At 40.3% G+C, this 17250-nt stretch overlaps 1 protein-coding gene across 5 annotated transcripts in view; it reads right to left on the reverse strand.

The window, feature by feature from the left end:
- Positions 1–17250, reverse strand: part of arhgap21a (Rho GTPase activating protein 21a) — a 100771-nt gene that overhangs the window by 45541 nt on the left and 37980 nt on the right. For 3 of the 5 annotated variants that reach the window (XM_013910174.1, XM_005730453.1, XM_013910173.1), the window contains exons 1-3: positions 9787–10366; positions 5084–5272; positions 1455–1476 (exon numbers count right to left, since the gene is read on the reverse strand). In XM_013910174.1, coding sequence (XP_013765628.1) covers positions 1455–1476; positions 5084–5272; positions 9787–10098 — 523 coding nt within the window. In that variant the 5' untranslated portion in view covers positions 10099–10366. Of the gene's footprint in view, positions 1–1454; positions 1477–5083; positions 5273–9786; positions 10367–17250 lie in introns of those variants that run through there. The other 2 variants (XM_013910176.1, XM_013910175.1) reach the window with 1 other exon arrangement.

Consider the following 17250-nt stretch of genomic DNA (forward strand, 5'->3'; position numbering starts at 1 on the left):
ATTTTATAAGTCATTATGTGCTTATTGTAGAGGCCTCACAGGGAGGTCCCTGATGTCCCTGATTTCATACATCTAGGACCCTTCAGCATCATCAACACTGCCCTCTGAGACACAAAAAGGAATTTAGTATGAGGAGCTAAGAGGCTTCCTGCTCAGCAGGAGAGAGGCTCTCAAGACCAGAATCATTATTCTTCATCTAGTGAGTTTTAACAGGAATTGCTCTAACGCACTTGAGCTAAATCCACACAAAGAAATTAAAGTTCATAAACTATAATACTGCCATGCAAAGAATGTGCAGACACTTACTCCCTAAGGGGTTTCCTTTTGCCAAAGCGAAGACCCCACGTGCGTGTTAAATACTTGGAAGCCTGCTTTAAATGAGGATGGATAAGCATGTAGTGGTTAAACTGGGTAGGGAGGGGGTAGCATGAGGAATGTGACACCACGGGCAAAGAGAGATGATGAAGGTCGCTTGCAGGAATCTCACAATTTCCCACTGAGAGGCATTTAAGAGTCATATTTATAAAAAGCCTAACCCTGGATTTTTCACTTTCTCTTTCCGCTCATGCCTTAATGGTTTACTGAAACACGTCTGGCAAGGCTTTAGGGTCACTGCAAGCTAAACAAACATCTAATTGTGGTTATCTTCTCAAATTTCCATGTTTACTTCAGTTTAAAAATACACAACTTTGTTTTTAAAAGGAAATCTTAGATGAGTAAATACAGAAGACTAAATAAACTGATGTCTTAGAAAAACACAGATATGTGCAGCAATAAAAATGTGTTGGATTATTTCTTTAAGAGTGCGCTGTAGCTGTCCTGTCTGTGTGTAACAATAGGAGTCCATGTAAACAAGCATTGTGTTTCTATATACAGACAAGGCCTGCTTAGGAAGGCTTTTGATGAAGAGCAGCAGAGCGACCCTCCTGCATTCATGCTGGGCTGCAGACGTGAGCAGCATACTGAGGGACTGGAATGACAAGCCGGATGCTCCAAGGAATGCTGAGGCCTTGCCAAGCCAACGGCACATGCAGCTCTGACTGCCCCTCTAAAGAGTGAGGGCTTGAAATGCAAAAGTGCAGCACAAAGCCACCCTACTGCCACACAGCGTGCAGGAAAGACACCTTCGCCTTTAACGTGTTGTTTTTCTAAATGTTTTACAACCACTCCTGGGTGAAAACTGTGCTTTTATAAGGCACTCAATGAGATTCAACTCCTAGTGTTAATGTGATGCTCTAACAAAGACTTGAAAATGCATTAATTCTATCCACGCAAAGCAAGAACACATTAGAGTAATGGACTGTCAATCCTAATTAGATAATCATTCAAGGGGGCTTGTGATGGAGAGCTGCAAGGAAATGGTTTGTGTGCATCTCCCTCATGCAACACCTGAGGTCCAGCTCACAGTGCACATCTAATGCATGCAGAATTTGATAATATACTCTCTGACTTACCTCTGCTGCCATTTTCTTCATCCTGGTAGAGGAAAGAAAAAAGAGAAAATAAGCATCAGCATTTTCCTCTGTTGATTATTTCTTAATATTCTTTTATATTGGCATATATATCCACTGCATTTCATTCGGAGAAGCCAAGAAAGACTCTGTAAACACAAATGCAGATCATTTCTCATGTCAATCATCAATACCCATCCTATGCTAAATATTAGCCTATATCTAATATGCTAATATGCTTTCGTGAGAATTCAGCTTATAAATACAGTTTTGTGTAATGAAGCACAGAGCTGAATACCACCATACGATGGTGCCTTTTTGTTTTTGTTCTGTGATGCTAAATGTGTACACAGACATCATGTGGGTTGTGGGGAACGCAAGTGTAGCATCAAACTGTGGTTGTTGGACTTATAGCAGGTGCTCGGAAAACTTCAACGTATCACCACACCCCATGTTTACTCACAAACGTTTCCAAAAATGAAAGTAACAAAAATGAACTACTTGTGAAGCACAAAAACGCTGGCAAATCTTACTATGATACACTCAAGAGCTGAGAAACCAAAGTAAGCGTGCAGGTACGTCTTACGCTGTGTGCACGGTCGAAGCATTTCCTTTTCTGAAGTTTTAGGTGAGGGACTACAGTGATTGCCAATGAAAGTGAAGATTACAACAACAATCTCTTAAACAGTTTAGACTAAAGGAAACACATTTCATAGCCATGCTTGTGTTTTTCCACTTATTTAACACATAAAACTGTTATTTCCTTCAGAGCCCACACACTTCTGCTTTAATCCACCTCCGCTCTGTGACACACATGTTCTGCATGTACCCTCTAAGTCACCCTGCTCTCCCAAGGCTTTGCTTAAGACGGCCTGACCCTCTTCAAACTAACTCCAATATCCTCACATTGCGATTAGTCAAGAACTCGAATCCAAGACTCTAAAAGTAATTACAATGAGAAGAAGTGATGGATGTACAGGCATGAGCTCCTTTTTAACTGTCCTCTTGTCGGCTGAGGTTATGTAATAGAAGAGCTCGTTATGGTCAAATGTAATGTTTCAATCTGAATGCTTATGCACTGAGCTAAAAGGAAGAGAAATCTTGCGAAACAGCTTGTAATTCTTTACACCGACATAACTAAAAGAACAGAGAGAAAAGTGCTAATTGCCAAGTGTGGGAGACGACATTAGTGCCTCGAGTTTTCTTTCTAATGCCAGCTCCATATTGAAAATGTTACAGCAAGATCACAGAAAAAACAAGTAGACCCAGACTGGACTTGAAAGTGCCCGAAACAACACTGTGATACCCAAGAAGACCTCTGGGAGAATCTGTCTATCTCTCTGGTTTCATAAAAGTCTGAAAATCCTAACTGTCGTGCCACAGTTTCTCTTTCAACATGCAGAACCGAAGCCAAAAGCTATAAACAGAACATGCTATGCTGACTTTGTAGGAAATCCTTCTGTGCAAAAACAAGAGGTTGTCAAAATAGACTTCAGAGGAAAGTAAACGCAACTTATCCAGAATTATCACTTACAAAAACTAATAAGAGGCATGCTATGATAAGCTTTGAGTGAACTGACTAAAAACATTGGCGCATTTTCCCATTAAAGGAGACCTATCGTGTGCAGCCAGAGCCCTTTACCCCATGTTAGTCTGTGCCCATTCAGAGCCGGAAGCACTGCAACGACTGGATTAATACCAAAGGGCAGATTGGTCCTGATGTTATCTAGAGGATGGCTGGCAGAGTTCCTAGGTGGGATCAAAGAAGTGAGGCATGGCTAAAACCCCTGCTGTTGAACATAACTAACACTACACAGGAATATTAACATTAGAGTTTAACTAAAACACAGTGAGGTTGGTGTCTGTGATGGCGGAGCTTCCAGTTTTCCATAACGCTCTTACAAAAGCAGATGCCGAACTGCAAACTAATTCCAAGCAGCTCTTTGACTTTTGTCCACACTTTAAAAGTGGCAAAAGTTGGTATGAAAGATATGTGCTTTATTTTTAGCATGCCATTTCTGCACACTGTTTTTCACATTTTTATTTTAGACACTGTCGTTACATTTATAAATCCAATAAATGTTTTCCTCTTAACACAGTTGGAACACTTTTATGGCTTGGATAAAGAAAATAATCAACAACTTTCAGGAGAATAACAAAAGTGTTACATTTTTATGAATTTGATTATTTTTTTTAAAAAGAACAAGATTAGCCCTCTGAGGTTTAAGTCATCGTATTTGGCACCTCTAACTTTAACCCTTAATCTATATTTTGGAGAAGGCCAGAGCAGACGTTTTGGAGGGAAAATATGACATTTTTTATCTGTGCCAGTTAAAAAAAGACTTGGGAGAATCTTTTAATATGACCTGAGTTGGGCTTCATGGAGTTTTTAATAGTATCCAGGTCCTGTGGCTGCAAAACAAGCTTAAATCATCACCTCTCCACCTCTGTGCTTGACAGTTGGTATGAAGCATTTGTGTTGATATGTTGCTGTTGGTTTTCCCCAAACGCGGAGCTCTGTCTCCACATTGTTCAAGAGGTCTTGTGGTCTCCACAGAAGCAAATTTGCAAACCTAAGCTGTGCCATGTTCTCTTTAGAGAGAAGAGGTTTTCTTCTGGCCACTTCCAAACAATCCATACTTGTTCAGTGTGCTGTCCAAAGTGAGCCCTACAGAGTCTGACATGCAGCTTTAGGGTTTTTTGTAGTTTCTCTGAGCATTGGGGTGAATATATCGGGACGTCCAATCTTGGGAAAATTTGCTAACTGTATTAAATGTTGAATTTCTATCCTACATCTGTAGGTTTCTCTCTATAGAATGATGGACTTCAAATTATATGGAAATGGCCTCAGAAGCCTGCCCAGGTTGGTGAGCAGCAAAGGTTAATTCTTTAAAATTAGTTTTTAAGATGTCTTTCTCTCTCAGCACTGTGTTTACACACCTGAATACACCCGGCAGCTACTTATTGCACCTTCCACATAAAACTGCATTTTGGCTTGGCAGGGTGTGATACATCCTGTAATGTTGTTCTTCTGATGTTGTAATACCATAAATTTAAGATTTGCTAGGAATCACATATTTTTTTCTTATCTACTAATATGTAAAACTTTTGAATTTAAAGAGAATGTGCTATCATTTGCATATATGACTGTGTTAAAACAAACCCAGCTGCTTTTTCTTGGCAGTTAAAAGAACTGGGATTATGTATTTTTCTACTCTCACGCAAATTTGATGATCACTAATCAGTGTGGCTACCATAAAGCTATTTAACGTAAAAGAAAGATTAAAAAAAGACTAATAAAAGGATGAAAACACTGAAGTTGAATTTCCTCCAAGTATAAAACTTTAAAAATGTATTTAATATCAATATTGTCCAATAAAATGTGGATGCAGTATAACAGAGGCTAAAAAAAAGTCTAAAAGATCTCCTGAATGTTTATATATGAAACCAAGTTTAACATGCCTCAAAAATACCAAAGGCCTGATATCAGATCCCCAAGTTTGATCAACCAATAACCTTTTATGGAGGCATCTTTATTTTAAATTAAGTGAGATCCTTCTTCAGTTGGTTGTATTGGGAGTTTTTTTTTTAATATATTAATGTCACCAGAGAGGTCAGAGATATTCATTGACCTTTAGTGAGTTGTGGACGGCAGACTCAGGCGGGTAGACGATAAAGTGTCGCAGTGTGAAGCCGAAGCCCTGGGATGTCCGGCGCAGGCGAAGCGTCTTGGGCCCCGGCCAGGAAAAAGGCTCGTCGTCCACTCCGGGAGAAGCGGCGGCTGACGCCTCGCTCTGATCCCGCCCATCCTTCTGCTTGGCCTGAAAAGAGGAAAAACAAACAGGAACTTGAGTGTTTATCTTCAGAACAGAAAGTGCAGGTGGAAGCCGGACATAAATACTAGAAAGGAGGTCTTTAAAACATTAGCTTGACGTTTTACAAACTAATTTTCTAGTGTTAGGTTAATGATATGGTTTCACTTTCTTCTTAAAATAGGAATTTGCTCGGTAGCTGACGTCAGCACCACTGGTTTCGCTTTTTTCCGAGGTCGTTAATGAGCTGTTTACTCATTCCAGCCAATCACTACAAAGGTGGCTTAAAGGAAGAGGAACTAAAACAGCTTATTTCAAACAGTTAATGAGCTGAGGGGATGCACCACTAATAGAAAACTAGACTAGTAGAAAACTAGACTAGTAGAGTGCAAAAATAAAAACAGGCACGAATTAGGATAATAGGTTCCCTTTAAATGTCTAAGATTGTAAGTATAGCTTGACTGAGAATTTGTTTTTAACATGAAAACTAAACAAAAAAATTGCATAATTGATCATAACCTCACCCCTAAAAATGAGTGAAAATCCCTGCTGCAGATGTTGTTCTGCATTATCAGATATGAAATCTGCTATTTCAGAGTCAGAACAAACTAAGAGCCACATAAAAGAGCACTCACTCCGCTAACAACACCCCTGATAATTGTGTAAAGCAAAGTGGTTTTTGGTCAAACAAAGAGAAGTGTGTTTTTACTTTTAAAAAAAACTGCCCATGGCTATGCACAGATCTTATTCATCAACTTGATGTAAAAACACGAGAAATCCCTTGTTGGCGATTCTTCACAGGTATCACAGAGGAGCAGGTTGTTCCAGCTGAATAACACCGGGTCATTTTGTGGTTTCAGAAACAGGAAGATAGAGTCAACAAGAGGGTTCACTGTTAGTTCAGTGTGTTTTCATGTTAAGTAATACTTCATAAATAACTGCCACCTGAAAAAAGAGCTGTTGAATATCTTTCTTTGTTCCTCTCATCACAAACACTTTGGAAGATTAACACCATCGCAGTGGATGATTAACATTCAGTAAATCTGTAATATAACATCTGTGGGAAGTCAAACAGCTACATATTTTTATGATTACTTCCACCAAAGCACCTGAAGCTCGTAAGGGGATTATTTTGGTTTTGTTTTATGGACTTTTCTAAACTTTGACTTCACTGACATTTTGCACTCCAGCTCAAAATGTCTCAAATATAAAATTATCAATACGATCTGCCAAAATGGTGAGAAATTCATCAAACTCTCTGAAAGCTGTTGATTAAGACCTCATTTCGGGCACATGTTTTTGTTTAAAACAGTTGAAATTCTGACTAAAAACAGTAAAAAGATTTTGTTCTTGGGTTGTGGTTAATGTCAGAGATCACAGTATCTGTCAAAATAATCAGGACTGTCATTTAAGCCTTTTTCTGCTTCCTCAACCTCCACACAGCCATACAGTACATATGGCTTCAGTTATTGCACATTCAGGGCTTTGCAGGGCTATTTGACATACTTGCGTGATGACAGACTTATCTTCTACATACCAACTGTGACTAGCACAAGATAAAAAAAAACCCCAAAACAACCTTTTTAAATGCTGGCAGCTCTCATGTTGCGTAACATTACAGTTATGCCTACGTAACACAACACATGTGGCACATGAGCTGCAAAACTCTCACTTTAATCGTTGTATAAGGGGGGGAAAAAGAAAGTGTAGCCGAGATGATAACACAGTGCGTCACTGACTCCACACCATGCTCATTTTCTGAAGATGAAAATTAAAACTGTGTATGTGCAGAAAGGCTGTGTGGTTGTTCATATCTGGGCTTATAGATCTAGGGTTGCATGTTGATGAAATGTGATCGGTTTGTGAGCCAATACATTTTTCAAGAGCATTATATGGAAAAAAAGGAGATATGCATGTATATAGATGAACATAACATACAGCAAAGTCCTAAAAACTATTAAACATTATTAGCTTTAATAGTGCATTATTAGTTAGTATCATTGTTATTATTAGTTAATTACTCAATAATTTGTAATCTGTTGCGATTCCTTAACCATTCCTAAACTTTTGGACTATTAAGTGAAACTAAGTTTTTGGAGCACTGAGAATATTACTGGGAAAATTTGAGTAGTATTTACTTGTTTTCCAATTTCGACTCAATTGAAACCAAAGTAGCGACTAAGTATATCACACGGTGTTTGGCTGAATCGATACTGTGTTCATAATGAATAGCCACATTACAGGAAGGAAATAAGGCTTAATTATCTTACTGCCATCTGTTCATGCTGCAACATTGCTGGAACTTCTAATGTTATTTCTAATCTACAAGAGAAGTCTATCTGATATAAAATCATTTCGTCTGATGCAAGAGTTTTTGTAAGAATTCTTGGATGTACAGCTGTAGAAAAACTTTATTTACATGCCCACATAGCAAAATAACCATTGAGGACTGAAGAAGATTTGGTGGCAAAAAGTACCACAACATACTGGAGGGGTGAAGTAATTTATTTCTCATCTAATACGAGCAGCAGACTGGATTTAGGTGTTAGACTGATTGAAGACTGCCTCCATCAAAAAAAAAAACAAAGGAGATGGAGGTCCATCATTCTCCTCATCCTTCCACTGAAAGAGATGCAGACACCCGGAGTGGGTGCAACTCTGTTGCTCTGTCTCCTCATGATGAGACAGGACACAGGGAAAGAGCTGAACACCATGAGCGATCAGCCTTTCATCTTTCAAATTTTCCCACAATACCATTAATAAAGTACTGATGGAGGAGGAAATAGCCGCACTTTTGAGTAAAAGAGTACAAATGAGCTTCTCTTCCAATGCTTGGTGTGTTAAAATCAACTACGAAGCATTAAATCACAAGTAATGATCTTTTGCTTAGTCCAAAGTAAATTTTCAAACTATTTTTGTAACCTTTACAACAGTACTAACATTGCACCTTGTTCAAGCAATAGGAAATATTTTATCGTCTCAATCACAGCGACTCAGTATGACGGCATAAGCGATCTTTCCTGGTGCTGTCTGAGCAGCGAGACTCCTGTCACATCCATCACCAAAGTAACGATGGAGCTGAACCACTGCACCACAGGGCGTGCGTTAGCGGTTACTGCTAACACTACCATAGTCGTTCCAGGATGCGGGAGCCTGCCAAGAGTTTCAGCCTCAACCCAGATCTCTCCACAGGCTCTTCTCCTACCAAAATACGGCTTAGGTATGGATCCAAAACAAAGACATTGTTTCTCTGGTTCCTCTTTCCTCTCTCCTGCCTGTCTGCCTGGGAGCAGCACATGTAGAAACCTCCAGAGAGTGGGATGGGTGTGGGCCTAATGGTATGACTGGTGAAATCACCACCAATATCCAGTGGTGTGGAGCTGGATGTAAGCCACAGTCCATAATGTAACCAGAGGAGAAGAGGGAAAAGAGCTGACGCAGTGCAACTCAGCTGTTTGTTTTGATTTCGTGTTTAAAATTTAAATTCGCATTATGCAATAGTTGAGCTATTAGGCTTAAATGCCTATGGCAAAGCTTTATTTTTCTTACTACTGAATTATAGAAAAAAGAGAAGCAGGATAGAAGGGAAACTATTACTGTCTAGATATTTGAAATGTATAATGCTATAAATCTTTTCTAAACAAGCTCACAATTACCTGATAAATACTAATCAATTAGGCATGCAATCTGTTCATCAAAACACTCACCATTATGTGCACGCTGAGGGCTTGCTGCAGGCTCTGGTACCATATGGCAACACAGACATCAAAGTACATTTCCAAACCTGTTCCCGCTTCTTTATGTATATGCAGTTTGACCAAATCTAAATGGCATTACTTGTGGACTCAGTTTTCCTTCCTTTTCTTAAAAAAAGTGTGTGAGTCACACTCTGCAGCTTTCATACTGTCTTCGTTTTCTTTCCAAACTTCTCTCCCCACAGGCTCTAACATTAGTAATCCTTATTCACTCTATCATAGGAAAATATGCCTTTAATTCCCTAATTTGGCAGCGCAACGGTTGACTTCATTCCACTAAGGTTTAGCCCACTCCACAGAAAATAAAGAATGGCTGCTGTCATGGTTATATTTAAGAAAATAATCGTGAAAATATGAGGTGCAGATGGAACCAAAAACAATATTGTCCCCTGACAATGTCATTCTGAATCTACCCTAGGGACCAATAACAATAAACGAAACCTAACCCAAACACACAGAGACACACTCACATTACCAGAGATATCGGTCAGTGAAACAGGACTACCCTGCTGTTGGGGAGCAGGATGACGCACACAAAATTCCTCAGACAGTACAACAAAGTGTAGCTGCCCCTAACCTCTCCTCCCCGCTCAGATGCTTCCTATGTAAACCTATATGCCTCTGCCAGATATGCCTTAAACACATTTTTTAGGGAGTTTGGTTATCCCCCAGCGCCTCAAAACTCGAGCACAGCTCCACTCTTCACAATCTCAAATTGCCAAGATGCTCTCCAGGATGCTCTCATGCACATGCACACCCACTCCTTACCCGAGATCGGACGCAGTTCTTCCTGGAGGCTTCTCGAAGCCGAGCCCAGGACACGTTGCGGTTGGGACTGGTGAGCCCCAGTTCCACTTCGCCCCAGTAGGCTCTGGCCAAAAGCTGGAACCAAAGACAGTATGGCTCTGACAAGCAGCCATCCACACCCGCTAGTCGAGCCCAAGGGCATCCTCCGGAAGATGGGGAAGGAGAGAGAGAACAACAACCCTGGGATTTCACATCCACATCCCGTAGATCAGGGTGATCCTTCAGGTGAGCTGGCTTACAGCCTGGAGGGAGCCCGTTCCTCTGGGCCAGCATGGCATAGCCAAGACCGAATAGATGAAAACTGCCTTCAAAAAATGCCCCTGTTTGTGTGTCTGTTACCTCTTCTTGTCTTCTGGATATTCTACTTCAAGTTTCTGGCAAAGCTCATTTTGCTGCGTCTCTCTTCCTCGGTCTGTTCTGGTCTCAGTCTGGGGAAACAAGGCTGTTCCTATAAGCGTCCAAGAGATACATGATGTTTCCAGTCAGCCGAGAGGAGAGCACAGCGGCTGAGCGCACTGCAGAGAGCCCAGGCCGACTAACTGACGCACCCACCCACTTACCACACAAAACTCTCCTTGAAGTATGCACACACACACAGACACACACACACTTTCAGGCAGCCTGAAGTGAATTCTCCTCCTTTCCAGTCTCCTTCATCTCTCTCTCTCTCTCACTCTTCTCTCCCACAGCAAACCCCCTTAAAACTTTTAGTTGTGCGCTTGCCAACTCGCGCATGCACCAACACGTGCCGAGGGCAATCAATAAATCATAAGAACAAATAAAAGGAGAAAACAAAAGGCGCACACAAGTCAAAGGAAAGAAAAAATGTTCTCAAATTTAAAGTTTCTGAAAGTTTTTCAAGTTATCTGACAGGAAAAATGAACAACTTCATCTTTGGAAGGAGGCAAGTGGGCCTAAGGCAGATAAGGAAATATATATAGTCCAGAGAAATCTATAACCCACAAAAATGTACTAATAATAATCCACCCACCTTTACATGCCTGCAGCTCATCTGGCAACTACAAAGAGCTGATGCCTGGGTGGCACACACGGTGGTCGGAGAGAATACCAGAAGTTGCACAAACACACGGTGACTGCTGCATATTTCCCCTTTATTTATTTGCTTATTTAACAGAAACCATACAGTTAAGCAGAGCTACAAAGCGAACGTTAATCTGCAGCATGTCCCTGTTAGGCTTCTGGCCACATTTTGCCTACAATCTGGCTGAGTTAGCAGCTGTTGTCCAAAGCCAAAAGACAGATACCGGAATAAAGTTAATAGAGTTTAAGATTTTCAGGGATTGTTCATACACAGCCAAGACTAAGAAAAAAACCTGTCTGAATCACAGTGTTTACTGCAGTCTTAAGCCTAAGCCTTAGGCTCAGTGTTTACTAGTACAAGTGCTGACCATCTTTAATAAGAGCATCCACTGTTACAACAGGAAATAATAGGAGGTGATGTGTGAAAGTATAACAGGTGTCTTTAGAAAACCTTTTTAATGTGGTGTTTCTGTTGCTACTATTCCATGAATAAAGAAACAGAACCTGAGGAAACAGAGCGAGCAAGTGTCATTTCTAAAATTCCCTTTTATCTGACTTCTCCGACTGCTGAAATAATCAGATGAACTTTAGAATTAATTTATACACTGAACAAAAAGCATGGATCTCTTTCCCATCTGTTATTATATAGCTTTCAACTCATTCCAGGAAATGGGCAGCAAGAGGTTTGTGGGATTCTTAGATCACTTTACAGCGTTAGCATTGTAGCTGCTTCCTCCTGAAAAGTGTGGGGAAAGACAGCAGGGGAATTAGATGCACTCAGATTAGACTGGAATTCAACCAGGGACTGTCGGGTAGTCTCGTAATCCATTATTACTTCACGCGACGTCTTGGAAGTAGCAAGTCATTGAGAACATCTGTGAGGCACCTTTAGCACAATAAATAAAGGCGTGCAGACAAAACAAATCCCACAAAAACAAAATTTGAGGTCTTACATGTCACAGAAGGTTATCTACCTTCACCTGTGACGTCTTCTGCATGCACACCCTGGTATTTTAAACTCTGTCTGCAGACACGAGGGGACACAACTGGTACAAGAACCACTAACTTCATTTGAGCTTTTCAACATTAGTTGCGTTCCATAAAACCCCCAAATAACCTTGAGCATGACAGCGATACCCCGCCTCTTTGCCCAGAACAATTTGTTCTCAATTAGACCCTCAACTCCAAACTCTGCAACCCTACAGCCAACGCCTTCATACGTCCCCAAGGGAACACCTCTCAAATCCTTCCACCTCTCAAGCTCCACAGAGGCTCAGCAACTGCCTTTTATTTTAGGAGCAGTGAGATGTCTGGGATGACCTCAGCTCTCATACCTTTTAGTAAATCTCTCCGGAAGAGAGCACGGCCCAAACATCAACTTAATATTTAATCACATTTTTCATCCAAGCGCTCTCTGGAGCATTTGTGCCGCTTTAACAGCAACTTCAGGATTCCGATGTTCAATGAGTGCGCTTTAAACAAAGTGGTGCCATCTTTAATAGCCCGGCGTGTCTCCAGAGTGAGGCATTATGACTGGACAAATTAGCAGTTCACTTCTAGCAACAGCTAATGCATATCAGTGAACAGCCGGCGTGGTGTGTAAAGTCGTTTAGAATGAGAGAGAAAATGTAAATACAGGCCTATTTTGATTCTGAGGAATATTTGCCATCCGAGACAGCAGCGACCATGAAAACAACATCAGGAACCCAGTCGTGGAATGTTCCTTCTCCGCGTTTGGTTATGAGCATCTTGTTACCACATTCACTCGGCTCGATATAGCATGTGGTATGCTGTATGGAAAAGACAGCAGAAATAGAAGTCGCCAAACACAGGCAGCTGAGACACTTGACTTGAGGAAGCCAAAACAAGGATTAAGTCTTACAAGAATGGTTATGTAAAAGATGCATACAGTGTGTTACACACATGGGGGGTAAGTCATGAGGTACCGCTTGTGTCTCAAGGCAAACAAGACTTCTTACCTCTATTAATGCATTTAAGGATGTTATAGGGTTTCAAACCACATCATATGTATCTGAATTCCTGTAAATCTAAAACACATGATAAGAAAAATGAATTTGTGTTGGCTGGGAATTACGCTTGGTGCCAAGCAAACAGAAAGAACCAGACACGCCACACAGAAATATTATGCCGTTACCCCGGCAATATACCTGACCACAACAATGCCATCCACTGGAAACGGGTGTTCTCAGTGTGATTTCATGGTTTGTGTGTGTCCGTGATCAAGAGGAACAGCAACTAGCGCTGATTTGAGGCTTGACGCTGGCTGTCCGTCTCATTTCTCCTGACGTCTTTTAATGTTACCACACACAGAAGGTGATGATTTGCCACAAACTGGACCTAAAGGGGTCATGTGTTACAGCCGTGCATGATTCACAGTTAAAAGAATAATTCTTATCTCTCCTTTACTAGGCTTTGGTGCAGCCCCTGCATTCCTCCACTGAAATAATCCATTTTAGCTGTTTAAATAACTACATAATTGTTCTCTTTGTGTGTTTTTGTGCAGTTATGGTAACAGATTCTCTTTTCCAGCCTCAGGAAGTTACTTTATTTTTTCAACTTTTGCAGAGTTTAGCAGTTGAGTTGAAATCGGTGAATGTGAGTGTAAAAATAGGATGTCATGTTTAAGGATATTATTAAGTATACATGGCAACTTTCATACATCTTAATAATTACAACAGTGTCCTTTTACATGCTTTCTTTCCCATCCTGTTCATTTTGATCAGCACTTGCTTTGCTTTTTTTTGTTTTCTTTTTGTTTTGGATGTTAGTTTGTTTTTTGCAAACAATTTCTACATGGATGGTCCAAAAATTAATTAATTAATTAATTGTCTTGGTGCTGGTTTAGCTCATTGCGTGGAGCAGGCAACCACATGCCATACGACTGAGAGTGGCCAGCCCAGGTTCGAATCAGACCTACGGCCCTTTACCGCATCTCTGCCCTCACCTTTCTATCCTTTCTAAACTGTGTCTATCAAATAAAGCTGAAATAAAATCAACTTCATCTTTCTAGCACTTTTTTGCATCTTGAGCTATGAAAACTGTTTGTTTATCATTTCCTTTGACTTTCTTTGATGTTAAAAATCATCATTTTCTTCACATTGGACTTAAAAGGGATCTGATATGCAAATTTCTAGCTAAATGTTTTTATTGAACTCAGTTCAAGTAGCTTTACATGATTTATAGTTACAGTTATAAATACTTACCGTGAACCTCAGTGCAAGCTGTTTTAGTTCCTCTCCCTTTTATCAAACTTTTGTTTGACTGTCTCCCACTTGCAAACAAAACGTCTTAACGGTAGGTGGGTGGGGTTTCTAAGGTCACGCCCAGAGCTGTGTGACTGACTCGACCACAGAGAATATCTGCCTTTATTGTCTTCATGCAGAGCCAAGAGTATAATAAACGGCCTCCTCAAAATGAGTGTTTACTGTCTCACAGAGATTATTTGCACATACACCTAACTCAGCATTTGAAATTTTGGTTATCTTCAATATGAGCGTGCAGCATTATAATCAAATATTTGACAGAAAATAAGGAAGACCATAATAGGTACAACTTTTTATATGGATATAAAAGTTTGACACAGGAGTAGTAAAAACTTTAAAAAGTACTGAGTTGTGGATTTGGCTTTGGGTTTTTTTTTTTTTTATTATTAGGGGAAATTGGATTGTAGGCTGAAATATTCACAGCTTCTGGGATAATTCAGGGCATATTAGTGAATTACCATAATTGCTGCAAGGACTGTGTCTACAGAGACATTTCATGGCAACATTCATTGGGCGGCCAACCAAAGAAAAAATCTATTCAGAAAAAAAAAACTAATTCAGTGTTTTCCATGTTTGTGTAGTTGTAACTTAACTGTATAAAATACACTTAGCTCAAACCTTTGCAGTCTAATACTACAAAAAAAAACAACATTAATGCTACAAGGCCTTAAAGACTCAAGTCTTTCTCAGGCTTTTGTGTAGCTCACAGCCTATGTTTTTGTTAGTTTATAAAGAAAGTGAAATAAAATAAATGTCATTAACTTTAAATAAAAAACACTAAATAAACTTCATAAAATGTCATGAAATCTGAAAAACTGTCAACCTTATCGTGTCTTTCAGACAGCCAAAAAACCAAAAGTATTCAGTTTATTAAACAGAGAAGAGCTGCAACAGGTTAATGGGGCGCTGCCCATGTTCAAACACATAATAAAACAGCTCTTTAACACCAACCACGAAAATACTTTGAAGAAATTTATGAGACAACACAAATGTGTAAATTGTCCAATGCTGTCAACCCAAGAAAAGCAGTAACAACAACCCGAGCCTGGACCAGCTGAGAGAAACAACCTGAGGCCAGTCACGGATGGTTGTGAAATTCTATCAGTGGGTGTGGAGGGTGGCACTGTGAAAAACTGACCATCAGACAGAGGGTTTACTGATTGTTGCTGGTCACTGCCCTTGTTGCTGCCTAAACCCAACACACTGCAGTTTGGACTTGCAGAGTTGTTGCCCATTCATGAACTCCATGCATCCATCCATTACACAGAAAAAAAGACTAGTTCTGGTCATATTTTTAACCAGTCTGGTGTTGTTGCTTCTAAATCTAAAACCCGTTCTGAAACAAAACAAAAGGCTAGTCCTAAAATTGGTACCATGAAACTAATGAGTAAGTATATTTTGTCCATTTTGGTTATCCACCCATGAAAACTGCTATGACTTCTATAGAGTTTGAAATGTTTGGTTCAAAGATCTTTCCACAGTCATATCCTCTAAAAATAAATAAATAAATAATAACTCTGCATTGTTGTGGCACACTTGTGACATGTTAGTGTCAGAGTTCACTCTGGATTGTATTTTGACAGATTTTGACAGCTGTAGTCGTCTATAGCTTTGCATGTTTGCAGAGTACCATCTAATCTAATCATCTAATGCCATCTTGGGCTGGTTCTCAAAAAGCACCAAAACTGGATCTAGTGCTGGTGTTGTGTTGCTGAGAAGACTGGCACAAGATGTTACGACTAAAGCAAGAGCTTTGCTGTTATTTTGACAACTGTGAGCGGCGTTAAGCCCAGTCTCTGCTACATAATGCTCAGCTCTACACATTCCTGAAATGCTGCGGTGTTCTAAAAGGACAAAAACTGGCTCACCATTGGCAGTGGCACCATACTGGTGAAAATTAGGTACTGGAGTCTCCCCTGCTGATAATTCTACAAATGGCCTTGTGGTGTCACACAACATCACTTGTAAGGCCAAAGACAACTTAAAGACTGCAGCTGTGGTGAAATAAAGGCATAGATGAAGAAACAACCAAGCGTTTTAGGGACTAGTGTGGGATTTTTAAAGACCACTTATGAGTCTTTAAGATGAAATCACATTAGTGACATGCTTATACACCAGACCAGAGCAGATCAAGTCCAGTTTGGATTTCTGGATTTGGATAGCCTAAAACAAGCTGGAGCTCGTCCTGTTCTTTTACTTGTAAAGGAATAAGCTAGCTCTTACAACAGAAATATCCTCAAAATCTAACAGCCAAAGTTGTGTTTCGTCAGTTGTTAAACTCATATCAGATGTTTATATTTCTAAGGGACACAACACAATGGAAACGAATTGCTGCTTCATTTTAATCCACTCAAATCTTGGAGTCTCGGATTTATTAGATGATTATATGCAGCTCTTATTTGTATAACAAAGGAGAAAAGGCCTGTGGTCTGTGCGCAGCTGACAGGATCTCTGGATGGGGATTAAAGACACAAGGCACCGACCAGGCTCCAAAAACTACAATAAGTAATTTTGAAGTCTCCAATTGGTGTGTGTGTATGTGTGCGTGTTACCCATTATGTATCTGTGACTGTGAATGTGTGTGTTTTTGTGTCTGTGTGTGGTGCAGAGAGCCAGAAAAAAAGAGAAAGTCTTGCAGGAGGATTAGGCTCGATTCAGGGGTAGCTTTTCAAGACTCCTGGCGGGTGTAAGATCTAATCTGGACATGCTGCATCTGGGATCCGCGCGGTATGGCTTACTGTAACAAAGGACTGGCTAATGAGGGACAGGGGACAGACTGCACCCACACTGTTGCACACCCATAAAGCCCTTCTTCATAATGCTCTCAGAGGGGTACAGAAGGGGTATGAACCCTGCAAGTTACTACTGTGGGGAGGTAACAGGCTGCTGAGCTGATCAGGCAGATATCCAAGCAGACTGAGCTTGTTTTAAGCTCAGTTAAGTACCCAAATCTGAGTGTATGAGGCCATGATTGTTTATAAGGGGTTATAATATAATTTTACTGCACTCTATCTGCCAGGAAGGACAGAGTTTGGGTGTACATGCACAACCAGCCTCTTTCTCCTGGAGGGAAGGGATAGTAAATAAAGACAAAGCAAGA

The sequence above is a fragment of the Pundamilia nyererei genome, unplaced genomic scaffold, assembly GCF_000239375.1.
Source record: "Pundamilia nyererei isolate P.nyererei 1_Seehausen unplaced genomic scaffold, PunNye1.0 scaffold00037, whole genome shotgun sequence".
Taxonomy (NCBI): domain Eukaryota; kingdom Metazoa; phylum Chordata; class Actinopteri; order Cichliformes; family Cichlidae; genus Pundamilia; species Pundamilia nyererei.